This window comes from Canis lupus, chromosome 14 (genome assembly GCF_048164855.1).
Source record: "Canis lupus baileyi chromosome 14, mCanLup2.hap1, whole genome shotgun sequence".
Taxonomy (NCBI): domain Eukaryota; kingdom Metazoa; phylum Chordata; class Mammalia; order Carnivora; family Canidae; genus Canis; species Canis lupus.
Window position 1 is genome coordinate 31,465,101 of NC_132851.1, and position 16,209 is coordinate 31,481,309.

At 51.2% G+C, this 16,209-nt stretch overlaps 2 protein-coding genes across 6 annotated transcripts in view; one reads left to right on the forward strand and one right to left on the reverse strand.

Annotated features, from left to right (window-relative positions):
- Window positions 1–16,209, forward strand: part of TG (thyroglobulin) — a 248,977-nt gene that overhangs the window by 213,385 nt on the left and 19,383 nt on the right. For both annotated transcript variants that reach the window (XM_072774560.1, XM_072774561.1), the window contains 2 exons: window positions 717–884; window positions 15,711–15,892. In XM_072774560.1, coding sequence (XP_072630661.1) covers window positions 717–884; window positions 15,711–15,892 — 350 coding nt within the window. The remainder of the gene's footprint in view (window positions 1–716; window positions 885–15,710; window positions 15,893–16,209) is intronic.
- SLA (Src like adaptor) overlaps window positions 1–16,209 on the reverse strand; it is an 87,687-nt gene that overhangs the window by 59,454 nt on the left and 12,024 nt on the right. Inside the window, exon 1 of one of the 4 annotated variants that reach the window (XM_072774564.1) lies at window positions 7,089–7,350. The exons of 1 other annotated variant lie outside the window; for it this stretch is intronic. The gene's annotated coding sequence lies outside the window, so the exon portion shown is untranslated. Of the gene's footprint in view, window positions 1–7,088; window positions 7,351–16,209 lie in introns of those variants that run through there. 2 more of the 4 variants (XM_072774569.1, XM_072774568.1) reach the window with 2 other exon arrangements.

Below are 16,209 nucleotides of genomic sequence, written 5' to 3' on the forward strand. Positions count from 1 at the left end.
GATCCTAACTGTGCTGGGACCATGGAGACACTCTATCAAGTCACAGCCACACAGATCGAGCATTATGGTCATAACTGCAGTGGACTTGGGTCACCTCGTCCCCTTATGTGCTCCCTTTTTCCACCTGAGAAGATCCTGCTCACTGCCCACAGTCTCTGGCTATCCCTAACATTGATGAAGGTGACACTAGTGGGAAGAACTATTGTCCTCAGAGCCAAGGGTTTGATGCCTTCAGCAATGGGCCTGGACTCATAGACCCAGAGCAGGTCTGAACCACAGCTCCCCCAAGTATGGGCCAATGAGAGAGTGGCTACAGCTGATGAATTTCTCTGTTGGATCCTGGCTTTGGCCACCACCTGCTCCTCCATGAATGCCTACTCCCACTCACTTACACACGTATAGGTTCAGGCTTAGACATTCCTTCCTGTGGATCTATAATCACTTCAGTGGGAAAACTCCAGGAAGCTCCCCTTGGGACCACCCATTGCTCAGAGTGAGATTTGCCTTCCAGCTCCTTGCCTGGTATCCCTCCTGCCTGTTTTTCTTGTAATTTGACTCTGATTTCCCAACACAGCCCCAGATGGATAACCAGCACCAGCATTCACTACAGTTAAACCATGATTAAGAAAAGCAATCCAACTGATTCTTCTAGAACCCTGTTTTAAAAGAAGGATAAAATCCATACACATAATGGCATCCCTTTGCACCCAATGTAGCTCCTGGCCGTGAGTGGCCCTTTCCACTACTGGGGTCCTGTGGTTGATGGCCAGTACCTCCGAGAGGCTCCAGCCAGAGCACTTCAGAGGACTCTGCGGGCAAAGGTGGATCTGCTGATTGGGAGTTCTCAAGATGACGGGCTCATCAACAGAGCAAAAGCCGTGAAGGTAGGCAGAGAGGAGCCTCAGAGGTCCCCCGTTGGCTGTGTCCCCGTGGCTCTGGACCTTAAAGTCTGACCTTGGTCCAGAGTCACTGACTTACTCGCTCATTTATGAAATAATCTCTAAAATACCACTCTGTGCAAAGGCCCTGTAAGGAGCTTGGGAGATGGTAATGGGGGGAATTGTTTCAGACCTAAGACAGATGCAGGGTTGTGAGCAACACAGACACCTTCACCCCCACATTCACAGATTCCATCTGTGAGTGAATCACCGGGGGAAGCAGTGAGCAGAGGCTGACCAAGGAGATCTGTGAGCTTCGGGGTTCTAGGCGGTGGATCCCCCTGCCCCCTGAAGAAGGTTTGTCCCACTGAGGAACTGAAGGAGCAGAGGTGGGCGGTCGAAAGGGCACCCTCTCCCAGTCCTGGCAAGGAAAGCCCCAGCCCCATTCTGATTTTCTTCCCTGGGAAAACTGGGCAGGCAAGGGGGTGTTTTACCATGTACCTGGCAAAGGCGACTTCGCTTGGCTGCTTGGAGACATGGTGAAATGGGAAAAAGTCATAGTCTTCTGTTTGAACACCCACTTCCTGCTCTGACCAGATGCCCTCATGCCTCACTAGGATGTGACTTGCCTTAGAAGAGGCCAAGCATGCTCTCCTCCAGCCTGCCCTCCCAACCTTGTCAGGCTGCTCTTTTTTTTTTTTTAAGATTTTATTTATCTGTTCACGAGAGTCACAGAGAGAGAGAAAGAGAGAGAGAGAGAGAGAGACATAAGCAAAGGGAGAAGCAAGCTCCTCACAGGGATCCTGACATGGGTGTTAATCCCAGGACCCCGAGATCATGGCCTGAGCCAAAGGCAGATGCCCAACCACTGAGCCACCCAGATATCCCAGGCCACTCTGAAAAGATCCTTTAAGTTGTCAGGTCTGGGATGGTGGTCGCCACGCGAGAAACACAGTGAACAGACACAGACACACTCTGCATGGGGCTGTGTCTGGCTCCGTTGAATATAAGGCAGCCTAACTGAAATTAAAAAAAAAAAAATCATTCATGCCACCTCATGGGATCCTGCATTGCCTTGGATTATTCGATTCCCTCCGGTAACATGTCTCACTTGGGGGACTCTGTCTTACAGCAATAAAAACACCACTTTGACATGATCTCTATGTACAAGAGTATTTATCACAGCATGAATTATGGTTGCAAAAGGTTGGAAGCAGCCCAAGTGCGCATTAACAGAGCAATGGTGGACAAAGTTAGGCTACACGCAAACTGTTAAATATTATGCAGATGGCGAAAGGGATGAACCAGATTCATCTCTACTGGCTTGAGGGATGCCAGTGACATGTTGTTAAATGGAAAACAAAAAAGCCAGACTGCAGAGGAATTGTGTAATTAAGGTAGCATCCATATCTGTTAAAATAACCAGCCTGTATCCATCTGTAAATAAGTAAATGTGCATAATTTTATGTTTCTTTGTGAAAGGGTTGGAGTGTGGGAAGTTATATAGCCAGCGTTAATATCGGTTACCTCAGGAGGTGTAGCAGAGTGAAAAGGGATAGGATGAATTTAATATTACTAATATTACTACATATACACATGTGTGTTACGTATAACATATATATGTGTGTGTGTGTGTGTGTATTTGTATAAGATTTTATCTATTTATTCATGAGAGACACAGAGAGAGAGGCAGAGACACGGGCAGAGGGAGAAGCAGGCTCCATGCAGGGAGCCCGGGATCACGACCTGAGCCAAAGGCAGGTGCTCAACCCCTGAGCCCCAGGTGCCCTATGTATAGACACATAGAGAGTGCTGGGAGAGTGTTTTGTGTATGTGTGGGCTGGGGGACTCGGTGTAGACCAGAACTTAGTCACCATTAGCTCCTGTCCAGTCGAGAAAGAACTTTTGCATCTGCTCCATCTCCACGTTTTCCTGCCGAGCACCCTACATATAACACAGCCCTTACTTCAAGGGGCTGTAACTTAATTATTGAGCTGGGCTGACGCTTGGGAAGCATTGAAAAGATGCCCCTTCTCCACCACAAGCCCTGGGCCTTTCTTCTCCCCAGTAGTGGGTCTTTGAATGGCTTTTGATCTACCCCTTTATAATGTAAGTATAAATCATATACATGTGTATTGCTGCACTAATATGCTGAATTGCTATAAAAGATTCATGAAAACATAACAAATTTAAAGCCTGAGAAAGAAATGAATGTTTTTAGATGTATGCTGCACCCTGTAGAGCTCCTTGCCAGAGACGGTGCCCTGTGGCATGGGCACCAGGGAAAGAAATAGCCACTCTCCCTGGACCCTTCTCCATGCAACATCTCATTTTATGCTGCCCCACGGGGATGTGGGATCCTTGTGCAGAAGAGACTATATCCTCACAGCTCTCGTTCTTTGGACCATGTCCTGAAAATTTATCTTAGCCGTCTCTGACTCTAGAGAGAAGAACGACTTTTCTATGCCTAGGAGTCTGGGAATCATTCTAGACGGGTGGGAGGATACAGGCCCTGGCAGCTAGCTCCTATACCCCTCTGCCTGCAGGTCTGAGGATGGGGGGCTCTTACCAGCAGGTTTGGGGCTGCGGTGGGCCAGAGGACAGCCCCAGTCTGATGATCTGATTATGCCAGGCCACTGTAGGAGGGTTGTGTAGCCATGAGGCCGCCTCAGGCTTCCTCTTCTCCTGCAGTATGTTTGGGAGTCTCCTGGCTCTGTCCTGAATCTCTGAGCCCCCGATCCTACCCCAGCCAGGAGTCTGGATCCAGACAACTGGGATCCCTCCTTAGCAATGTATCTCCATTCCTCCCATTGACTCTCCCACTGAGGCTTTCAAGGAGATGTTTCCTTGGGGCACTTGCGAAGAAAGATGGTGTCTGCCGACAGGAGCTCCCTGCCCACACCAGGGCCTGGCTGGGCAAGTGTGCCCTCATGTGCAGGCACCAGCATAGGGAGGGTGCTGGAGGGCAGGGCTAAGCACCAGGCAGCCCTGTTTCACAATTGATTATCCAAACCCCAGTCAGTCCTGGGCCAGAGCTGTCCTGGGCACATTTACTCCTGGCCAGAGCCTTCCTCTCTTGCTTCACTTCTCTGCTCCTTCTCTTCTGAACATGTGCCAATCTGGCCACTGAGTGGTTTCGTGAGCCTTAGTCCTGCCAAGAATTCATCTGAGGAACTGAGAGAGGGTCAGGAATAGTGATGGACAGGTTTGAGGCCAGCACCACCCTTCCGATGCCATTAGGTGCTGATGTTTCTGGAATGGGTCCCTCCAGCCCAGCCTTATACCTCCAGCCTGGCCTTTTCCCTTGGACTCGAGATTGGTTTGGCCCAGAGTCTATTTGCCATCTCCAGTGAGATGTCTCATAGCTTCCAGCCCCGAACACATCCAGAAGGATCTGCTGACTCCTCTGTGGCCTGCTTCAGTGAGCATGTGCTGCTGAATGCATCTCAGTAAACAGTGACTCCAGCTTTTGCATGCAGGGCTGCAGGCTAACATTCATCATGACTCTGCTCCTCTCCATCCTATCAGCACCGCGTCAGCAAACCCAGCTGGCTCTATCTTCCAATTGCACCCAGGATCCAACTACCCCACACCACCTCTTCTGCCCTCACCCTGAACCATACCACCATCTTTCTCCAGGACTTTTGTAATAGCCCACAACTAGCTCCCTGCATCCCCTGTGATCTTTGAGGACCACAGTGGAGCCCCCAACTAGCTCCCTGCATCCCCTGTGATCTGTGAGGACCACAGTGGCCAGAGCCATCCCTCTACATAGTGTCAGATCCTATCCCCGCCCCCGAACCCCAGCCAAAGCCCTCTAGTGGCCTCAATTCCTGCAGAGGAAAACCGTGGTCCTTACAATGACCACAACCCAATGAGGCCCCCATCTCCTCTCTGACCCCACCTCCTGCTGCCCCCCCTTGCTCACTGCACTTAATCCCAACTAATCGCTTTGGTGTTCCTCAAATATGCCAAGCATGCTCCCATCTTAGTGTCTTGACATGTGCCCTTCCCTCTTCTAGAATGTTCTCCAGATAACTCACTTCCTCACTTCTTCAGAGTACTTGCTAGACCACCCAGATGGAAAAGGCAGCCATATCTCCAGCGTTCTTTCTCCCTCTTATCCTGTTCCCCGTCCTCAGCACTTCCGCCCCTTGACATACTATACTTTGTCTATTGTGTTTCTTCCCCAACTAGAATATGAGCACTGAAACTTTATTAGTGTTGCTTTCTGCTTTATCTCCAGTGCTACGAAAGTACCTGGTATACAATAAGGGCTCAATGACTCCTCCTTAGATTGAGAGAATGAAATTAGGGCGACCTGACAATGTGCCAGAAGCTAACCTAGGAGTCTTCTAGGATATAATCCGCCTTCTAACAACCTTATGATCTATGATTTGTTATCTATTCAGACAGGAGAGCAGTTCAGAGAGAGAGCAAAATTCAAATCCAGATCTAAGTCCAAAGGCATCCCCTTCCTGTTACAGCACTCTGGGAAAAGCCAGGTCCTCCCTCTAAGGGCTCCCCACCCACCAATGGACACAAACACAGCTAGACCAAGGGCTGCCATGTGCAAAGGGCCTCGCAGTCCCACCTCCATTCTTACTGTACCTCAACCAAGACCCTGCGAGGTAGAGGCCCACAAACTGATATTTAACACAGTTTGACTGAGGAAGAAGGCTTCCAGAGATTTAATGATTGTCCCAAGATCATTGAACCAGTCATTTACAAAGCCAAGTCTCCACTGAAGATCTCTGGCTCCAAATGGGGAACTCTGTGCCCAACCCCATGTATACCAAACTCTAGGGCAGGGAGGGCAAATGCACCAGCACCACCTGTACCCTCCCAGACACACTCACAGGCCAGAGGAATCCTCAGAATCCTAACCAACAACAGGACCGCAACACTGTAGTGTAGACACACAAGCGGAACCCAGCTACCAGCTGCTCTCTACACACAGTATAAGTTACTCTTTTAAATCATAATATCCTGCTCACACAAGCCCCTGGGTTGCCTTTCCTTGCCTCAGCCTGCTCATGACCCTCATTCAGACTTCAGTTTGTGGGTTTCTCCATTTCACCCAGAAGGTTCCATAGGACCTGGGTCCAGCTACCATTAGCTGAGGGGAACCCCAGGTTGGCATGTTCCCGAGAGCCTCAATCCCAGCAATTCCTTCTCCTGAATCCTTCTACGTCAGCCCAGCTCCTCCTGCCCATCTGGGCTAAGAAGCAGAACATTGCAGAAAACCACCACAGCCTAGAGCAGGTGTCAGGCATGTTTTCCCAACACAGAGACCTATTTGTTTAGTCATGCCCCACTCAGGGAGGCCATTTACTATGTGCCAGATGCTGTGTGGGTGTTTGGGGTACAAGTATACATCCAATCCCTGCCCTCAAGGAGCTCACAGTCAAGTAAGGAGATCGAAAATGAGCATAAGTATATAACGAAAATCCAGTTTGATACGCACTAAATAGAGAGATGGACATCCTAGTACGGGGCCTTAAGAGGTGCTGGGGCCAGAGGAGGGGGCCACTGGAGCCACAGTGGCATCACCAGCAGGAATGTCAAAGACCTGACCACGACCCTGTCCCCCAGGCAGCAGGAGGAGCATTTGGGTTCCCCAACACCTGAGCCATAGTTTTCTTATCTGTAAAACTGGGAGATTACCAGTCAATATCCTCACTAAGATGTTGAATGAAATCACCTATGCATCCATATCTTGCAGGTAGTACGTGCTCAATAAATATTAGTTTTTCACCTAATTCTTCAGTTGTATGATTAGGATTAGTATCCAGAGCTATTTTCCCTGATCCAGAGACTTCTCCAGAGAAAGCAGAAATACAAAGGACACACAACCACTGAATCACCTCGCCTGACCTGAGCCAGTTTTCCAAATCGTGGTAGACACCCACACATGCTTTTTCCTTATGCCAGCCCTGCATTCATACCATCCAGAGCCCAACCCACAAACCCACACGGTCCGGCTTCCCAGGGGAAGTCACAGGATCGGGAGGCGTCCCTCCCACCCCAAGTGAGCCCCTGGACCCACCCATTACTTCAGCAGAGACCCACCAAATCCGACAGACCATGTAGGGGTGGGTGGGCAGGGCTGCCAGCAAGTCCGTGTGAAGACCCTCACCCACCTACCACCCCAGGCCAGCCATGGGCCACACAGAGAGTCCTAATGACACCAGCAAAGTTAACACATACCCGTGGAGCATCACGGCTGCCTGAGATGCCTGGAAAGCCTCCGCTCTCGGAGAATGATCTTATTTTCTGAAGTAGCAGCTTTCTGTTGAAATTCATCAGTCGCTCTGGTAGGGATTTTTTTCCCTCTTTTCTCTCTCTCTCTCTCTCTCTCTCTCTCTCTCTCTAACTGGTGAAATTGACAGTCTGCCTACATTAACCGGGCATTAATTTGCATGATCAAAAGCAGATTTGTTCCAAGATGCACTGTTCTCTCTTCCCCTCCAAGCACAAGCATCTCCAAGGAAGGCGAGAAAAATCAGAAACAGCGCCGCCACCGTGCCCCGAGCTTGGGCAGGAGCTGGTCCCGTCCAGGAGCAGGTGGAGTGGGGGCCCTTCGGGGAGTGAGGAGGGGAAAGCAGCCCGTCTGAGAGTTGGAAGCAGCACCTGGCAGCCCGAGGCGCTGGCACCAGCCCCAGCACAGGAAAATCAAGCCTTTGGTGACAGATTATAGCAGAGGAGCATGCAGGAGTCCCAACGGGTGCACAGCACTTCCTGAAAAGCGGCATTTGAGTGGGTGGGTGTTAGAGTCCGCACCCGACCCCCGCATGGCGGGGTGCACGGTGGGGTGCTGTCGAGAGCCCCACGACCTGGAAGCAGAAAAATGGGTCTCAGTTCTTGGCTTCGGTCACACAATTCAGGCAAGTTGATTACCCAGTCTGAGCTCAGTTCCTTTATCCTTCGGTGGGCACAGTGAGACCAGCCCTGCCTGTCCTCTGCAGTGTGATCTAGAGGCTTCCAGGCAAAGGAGACAGCTCTCAACACCAGGGAGTCCGGTCGGGTCCCAGGCTCTGCGCCTCCGGGCAACACTGCAAGCCCTTCACGCCCGCGCCGTGGGTCCCGGGCTCATGCAGGGCGCCTCGTCTAAATGTCCTCCGTCCTGCCAGCATCCCTGCCAGGTGGGATTATCAGGTTCTGTTCAGAGAAAGCTGGAGATCGGCGGGGTTGGCTTATCCCCCCAAACTAGTAAAAATATTTTATGACTGCGCTGGTAAAGATGAATGTGAGCCGTGCTGGATTCATTATTACATATTCATTATATCCATTTATTTTTTTTTTCTTCTGGTCTTAAAAGAAATTGAAAGGAACATTTTTCTCGTGGGCCCTAAAGTCACGGCGGGCTCTAGGCACTGGGCCTGCTGTGCCTGATGGAGAAGCGGGCTGCTTGTCCCTGGACATCCACAGTGGGTGGAAGAGGCAGGGACAGTCCATGCACTAATTCTTGCCCACGTCCAACGTATACTTACAAAGGGGCTCTCCTCTAGGCTGCAGGGGGAAAGTCATAACCCCAGTAGATAAGGCTCCTGGCTTATGGAGTTCATGTGTGAGTGAGAGGACACAGGCAATGATGTGTGGGCAAATTAAGAATCTTAGATTTTTTTTTAAGATTTTATTTATCTATGCATGAGAGACACACACACACAGAGAGAGAGAGAGAGAGAGAGAGAGAGAGAGGCAGAGACACAGGCAGAGGGAGAAGCAGGCTCCATGCAGGGAGCCCGACATGGGACCCGATCCCCAGTCTCCAGGATCAGGCCCTGGGTGAAGGTAGGCGCTAAACTGCTAAGCCACTGGAGCTGCCCAAGAATTTTAGATCTTGAGGGGCACGTGGGTGGCTCATTTGGTCAATCGCCCAATTCTTGGTTTTGATCTCAGGGTCCTAGGATCAAGCCCCGCATAGGGCTTTGTGCTCAGGGCAGAGTCTGCTTGAGAGTCTCCCCCTCCCTACCCCCTCCCAAAATAAATAGATAAATCTTAAAAAAAAAAAAAAAAGGACTTTCAAATCTTGAAAAGTGATGAATAAAATGGAAATGTGAATCCAAGGTATCTTGGCAGGGAGGACGGAGACTTGAATGATGAGGTGGGGCCGGCTCAGGGGAGATCTGAGTAAAAAGCTAGTGCAAAGGCCCAGTGTCAAGGCTTATTTGTGGAGACATAGGAGGCTGGAAGACTAAGAAATGCTGTGGATAACAGAGGAAGGTATAGCAGAGGAAGTGGGATATGTTAGATGAGATATCATAAGCGTTAGGAGAGTGATTCTGTTCTACTTGCAGTGGGCAGTCACTGGAATGTTTTACACTAGAGAGTGATTGTACTGATTCATTTTTTTTTTAAGAGCATTCTGGCAACATAGAGTTGACTATGAAGAGATAACAAAGAATGTAGAGACCAGACTGCCCTGCGTTGGGAGATCCAGGGAGCAAGTTGATAATTTAAAAAAGGATTGCAGGCATGGTAATGGTGAGAAATAACCAGATTTGGTGTAAACCTTGGATTGGCAGGAGCATGATGGGAGTTCAGGAGAAAGGTCAGAGCAATAGATACAGATCTAGAAGAAAACCAGGAAGATTTGATGTCACAAAAGCCAGGAAAAGCGTATTTCTGAAGGCAAGCAGAGGTCAAGTGTGGGATGTCATTGAGAGTGGCGTAAGCAGAGGGCAGAGGTGGGGCCACTGGGCCTGCCAGGGCATGGGTGATGATGAGGGCCATCTCAGTGCAGCGAGGGGGAGGGAAGGCTGTTCGGGCGGGGAGCCTGGGGAGTGAGGAAGTAGCCACTGTGCCTCCCACACCCTCTGCACCATCGCTCCACCAGAGGCAAATCCTCAACCGGTTTTCGTGGGGCAGTCTTCTCACTGATGAGTTGCCTCTCTGGGTTGAGCAGCTCTGTTCCAAGGCAAGAACTGTGTCCTGCTCACATTGGATCCCTAGTGGCTGACCAAGGAGGCCTTTCATTCATGTCTATTAAATGAACAAATGAGTGTTTGTCTCTGCCTATCTCAGACCTCTAGAGAACTCTGGGGACATTCATTAATTCATGCATCTAACCACACAGGCTTGCCGGCATCTGGAGAACCCTGAAAGGCTGGCTAGCTTTCCTTTGGGGATTCTCCACTGGGTCTCTTCTCAAACTTATGATGTCATAACCATGCTGCACAACTTCAAGAGTAACCAGTGTACAAAAATTACTTAAGACCTTCTGTGTACACTTCTCCCCAAATCCCCACCTGCCAGGGATAGTGTTGGTGTTTCTGTCCCAGGATGGGGTAGAAACTGATGAGGGCGTGAGCAAGGATAGGGAAGGAGGAGTGGATAGGACCATGGTTAGGACATACCAGGAGGAGAAGCCTCAGGACTGGGGTACCACAGCATGTGGGGGAAGATGGGGGAGAAGGAGGGGTCTGCAATCATCTCTTTTTCTTTTTTTTTTTCTTTTTTATTTTTTTATTTTATTTTATTTTTTTATTTATTTATGATAGTCACAGAGAGAGAGAGAGAGAGGCAGAGACACAGACAGAGGGAGAAGCAGGCTCCATGCACTGGGAGCCTGATGTGGGATTCGATCCCGGGTCTCCAGGATCGCGCCCTGGGCCAAAGGCAGGCGCCAAACTGCTGCGCCACCCAGGGATCCCCCATCTCTTTTTCAATCAGGTGACTGGCTACTGGTCTTAGTGATTGACGATAGGAAAATAGCAGGGGAAGGTTCTGGAAGTGAGGAAGAACCCATGTAGACGATGAAGTTCAATTGTGCCCATGTTGAGTTTGAGGGACCTGAGAGGTTTCTAGGAGATGTTTGGATAAGCGGGTCCGAGGTGCAGGCTGGACAGAGATTTGGGGCATCATTAACCAACCAGTCATTGTCAAAGCAGAGGGAAGAAATGGTCCCACCTGTCAGCATGCCTGGATAGAAGAGGAAGGGAAGGGGGCAGAGATGGCAGCTGAGGGACCTCAGCATTTGAAAGTGGGCAAGATAGCAGAAAGGGTCCAGAAATGAGCCTGAAGCAGAGCAGGTTAGGGAAAAGGAAATGGAGGATCGTTGAGCCGAGGGCGGAAGAGTGCCAGGATGGGCATGGTGGACAGCGCTGGCATTGGCTGGGGTCGGTCAAGAGATGCTATCAGTGACCCTGGAGGGGTGACCGTCTGTGGGGACACGTTTGCTCAGTGTGCACCCTAGAGTCAGCAATGCCAAGGTGAGGCCGACAGCAACTATCCATGGGGGGGGGGTGCCCATTGGCATTTAGCTCTGGCTGGCGGAGGAGTTCTAGAGAATGGTACATTGACGGTCCTGCAAGAGAGGATTTGCCCAGGGACTCCAGTGAAGACATGGAGGGGAGGGTCCCCAGAGGCCTGGGCAGTGAGGCCTTGGCCTCAGGGGGAAGAGGAGGGTCCCTCGGTCCAAGAAGAGGGAGAGGATTTGGGAAGGGCTCCAGATAGGCATTTCCCTAAGAATAAGAGGACCGCCCTGTGGGTTTGGGGAGAGCTCTAAGGATCACCTTGGGGTTTGAAGCCGCATCATGGAGTTGGAGTGGCAGGAGAAGGAGCCAGTAGGAAACAGTGACTAGTGGGCTCTTTACTGGGGCCCCAGAGCAGGGTCGCCAACTCAAAGATACCTGGCAGATGACTGCTCTGCCTCTCCGCAACCTGGACCCCCACTTTGGCAAGTGGCACCAGCAAGCCACAGTGGAGGACCCTTCTCCTGACCGTTCCTGAAGCAAAAGCAGGACGAGGCCACACCAGCCTCTCCACCCTTCATCCCCTCTGCTTCATCTCTGGCTCCTCCATCCTCACCCACAGCACTGGCCACACTGGCCTCCGCTCCTCCTCGCCTGGCTTCCCAAACCCTAACACTCATGTCCCTGAGTCTTGACTCAGCTTGCCTCCATGAGGCCCACCCCGATGACCCCATTTACAATTCCAACCCTCACCAACCAGCACCCCCAGTCCTCGTTCCTGCCCTGCTGGTCTTGCCCATGTCATATCCTTACCACCACCAAACTGTGTTGTTGTTGTTGTTTTTTTTAGATTTTATTTATTTACTCATGAGAGACACACAGAGGGAGAGACAGAGACAGAAAAACATAGACAGACAGAGGGAGAAGTAGGCTCCATGCAGGGAGCCCGATGTGGGACTTGATCCCTGGTCTCCAGGATCAGGCGCTGGGCTGAAGGCAGTGCTAAACCGCTGAGCCCCCCGGGCTGCCCCAAACTGTCTTTATGTCAAAACCCATCCTGTGTCCGTCAGGCTCTCAGCTCAACTGGAAGCCCTAGAGGGCAGAGAATTGAACTCGTATCATTCCCTGATGCATCCCAAATGCCTAGTCTTGCTCCTGGCAGGGGTAGACACTCGATCAAAATTTGTTGCATGAAGAGGGAATTGAAGGTAAAGCGTTTTTCATCATGACCGTCAACGCTGCAGGGAACATAAGGGCATTTATTTCCAATAATTGACTGGCTAGAGGAGAGCGGGAAGGAATATGTTATGGTCACCTGTGTGTCAGCCACTTGGCGATCATTCATTCATTGGATTCTCATGTCAACCGCAGCCACAGAGAGGAATATTCACTGAGCAAGTTTACTGATGGCAGTTGAGTCTCCTGAGGTCACACACCAGGGCCAGGCTCAGACCTGCGTCTCTCAAATACAGACCCCGTGCTCCATGCGCTAGGCCGCGGTGGTCCTAGGTCCAGGCCACGGTGAAGCCCTCCCCGGTCTGGGGGGTGTCCTGCAGGCTCTAACTTTTCTGCAGGGCATATTAAGGGCGGTGCTCTCAACACACATGCAGAGGACGTGCCGGTTCTTGGCCCTTAAGGAAGCCCAGCCTGTAGCAAACCCGCTTCCTCGGCGGATCGCGCCTGTAATTACAGCTTGTGGAAGTCGGGCCTTGGAGTCACGTGGCGGCCCGCGTCCCTCCTGCTGACTCTAATTAAACCAGCAACAGCATCTGTGCCTCGGTCCTGGCCAAGAATGAAGAGATGTGGCTCTTGCTGGAAACGGGCCCCCTTCACATTCCCACGTGCTCCCTGGGGCCGGGGACCACACGCCAGCCGTGTCTAGAACGTTGACCCGCCAGCAGGGCCTCGCCCCGGCCGGTCTCAGCCGGCTCAGAGCCCCTGAAAATGTGAAAGCAATCACAGTCTCATGGGAGCACAAACTGGGGCCCTTCCCTCTGGCTCCCTGGCTGTGGGAACTGCTTAGACTATTCTATGTTAGAGGCGCTTCTTCTAGCAGGGCCAGGGCTGGGTGCCTTGTGGTGGAGTTTCCAAAGTGCTCACATAAGGGCTCTACCCATTAGGTGGGGCCAGTCATTTTGCCGCCGTGGTAGGGAAGAGGGGTGCCCAGGGTTTGGCCCTATGACCAATGGGACCCACATTGATGAGGGCTCCAGGACAGGGCTTCCTTCACGCTTCTGGGCTCGGCACAAGATCGAGTCTACAAGTGTCTGGCAATGGTAACACGTAGGCTGAATAATGTGTAGATATCATTTCATTTACCTTCATGATGCTTTTATGAAGAGGGTAAGATTACTGTGCCCGTTTTACAGAGGAGGAAATGAAGGCACAAGGGAGACTCAGTCACTTGCCCAAGGTCACACAACTAATGAGGAGGCAAAGCTAGCATCCAGGCCCAGGTCTCTTCAATGCTGGGATCAGAACCCAAGAGGTTTGACTCTAGAGTCTCCTTGTGGCCTCAGGCCTGTATCATCTCCATGAAGGCCAGTGTCTTGACTAATCCTCTCTCCGACATGTTTATGAGCACCACCTGTGACTGGGTGCCTGGCACCACACTGAACCCTGTGCGCCCCTATTGCATGGTCGTTCTAGAGCAGTCGACAGGCAAACAAGAACACCATGTGGGATGGAGCATAGCAACTTGAGGGCGTGCAGGGCCCCCTGCCCTCCCGGGAACAGGGGTTAAGAGTACTCGGCATCCATTGCCCATGTGCCCAGAACTGTGCTAAGCCCTTTCGATGTTTGCTGTCTTGGAATTTGACACTTATTCTATGCAATTTCCCAATTCGAGTGGTGATTCTGATACTTCGGTGAAACAGGTGTGTGAAGTGTTTGGCAATAATTGGAGGTAGGTGCATGATTACTTGTATTTCTGTTATAAAATATCCCAAACACTCAGAAAAGGACAGAGAATAATATAATGCAACGGTTTCTCCCCTGGACTACAGTAGGTTGTGAAGTCAGGTCAAGAGATGGCAGGCAAGCATTTTGAACAGGCAAGTTTTGACTAGAACAGGGTAGAATGGAAACTGTCAGCCCTGGCACATACAAGAAGAGCCACGAGCATGAATGTCCTTCACGAACATTTTTTCAGGCCCCTGTGTGTGTGGGCATGTGTTCTGATCTAAAAAAATGTCTTTCTTACTATAGATCATGGTCCAAAATACTTGAAAGTCATTGATACAACGAACACTGTTGTATTCCCTATTCGTTTTTAACAGATATTAATATCTTGCCATATGTGCTTCAGTTCTTTTCCCAAGAAACACATGTTATAGATAGAATTAAAACGATGCTGGCCTTGCCTGCCTCTCCCCTCTCCTTCCCTCACCTCTCCTGAGCCAATGGACGATGGACAAGGCTCTGATCAGTTCTTCCCCCAACCGGTCCGGCCTCTCCGGGGTGAGCCAGGGTGAGGTTAGCCCCACTGGGATCAGCTGAAAGAATGGCTCAGATGGGAAGGGGTGCTTCCTGTTTGTGGCCACACCTGGAATTCTAATCGCAGGTCCTGTATGCTTGGAAATGTTTCGGAAAACGGTTTAAACATGCCAGGGTGTCTTGATAAGCCTATTGCGTTGTTGACATAAGAGCCTGGAAATATATAAACATGCATCACAGGACCAAGCAAGGGCCCAGGGGTCTGGACCTTACACCTGAGATGCTGCATCTCTGACCTGCCGCTGCCTCTTGTCTTCAGAAATGGGGAAACAGTCCTGGGGGAAGCAGGTGGTCCCAGAATGCCCAGATGCAGAGAGCAGGAATGTGGGGACAGGGAAGGAAGGAGGGAAGGGAGGGACAGAGAGAGAGAGAGGGAAAGCAAGCAAGCTAGCTAGCTCCACGTGGACATGTATCACCAGAGAGCCGAGAACCTTCCCTGACCACTCTGTAGAAACTAGCCCCCACCCTATCCCTGTCAACCGCCTCTGTTTCTCTTGGTAGCACCTGGACCCTGGTAAACTGTACAGTTATTTGCTCCTTTCCCACCTCCGCCCATCAGAACATGAGGTCATGAGAGCAGGGAGCTATGGCAGCAGGTGCCCTGCTGTTTCCCAGGCCCACACGCAGCTGGCTGGGGACGACGAGGATGCTAGTCAGTGGAAATGTGTGCAGGAAACATTTGAATGTTGACGGCCCCAGTCGGTGGATGGAACTGGAGTTAGCTCTCCTAACAAAACCAGACGACAAGCTGGCAAGGGAGTAAAGGGACCAAGCACAATGTGACCTGTACCAACTGGCCCTAGTGGCTCAAATTTATTGAGCACCTACTGAGTACAAGGCACCGCTTTGGGTACTTGACCCATGTTCACTCTTTTGGTCCTCACAGTGTCCCGACATGGAGGGTGCTCTGTTGTGTCGGTTTCCTAGGCACAGCCACCTGCTGGAGGTCACACAGCTAGGACAAGTGGAGCTGAGATTCAAACCCGGGGAAGCCTGGCTGACTCCAGCACCCCTGTGCTTCACACCACATCCCATCACTTCCCAGAGAGAAACTTCTAGACCAAGGGTTTCAGGGATAACTGAATCCAGCCTTTTAGAATCTGAGCATTTCTTTTTTTTTTTCTTTTTTTCTTTTTTTTAGCAATTTGAGGAAAGTCAAGGCCGGACCAGTAGCAAAACAGCCTTTTACCAGGCGCTGCAGAACTCACTAGGTGGTGAGGACGCGGACGCAGGTGTCCGGGCGGCTGCCACGTGGTACTACTCCCTGGAGCACTCCACTGACGACTACGCCTCCTTCTCCCGGGCCCTGGAGAATGCCACCCGGTAAGCAGGAGAGGGTGCAGGTTCCCGGGGCCACACGGGTGCTGGCCACAGTGAGGGTCAGGTCACAGATGCACACTGGCCTGTGCCGGGAAGGGATGATGGCCTGAGGGGCGTTGAGACCCCCCCTGCCTGGCTTGGTCTCCCCACCCGAGAATCTGTGGTTTCCAATCACAGAGTCACTAACTCAGAATAAAACTTAGTCCTGTCCCCTGGGATCTTGGGGACCAGAAAGGTTTTAATTTTCCCTTGAACAGAGAGCTGTTTGTAATCATACAGACAACAGCTATTCCTAGAGGCCCAGCCCCAGACTGGACTCT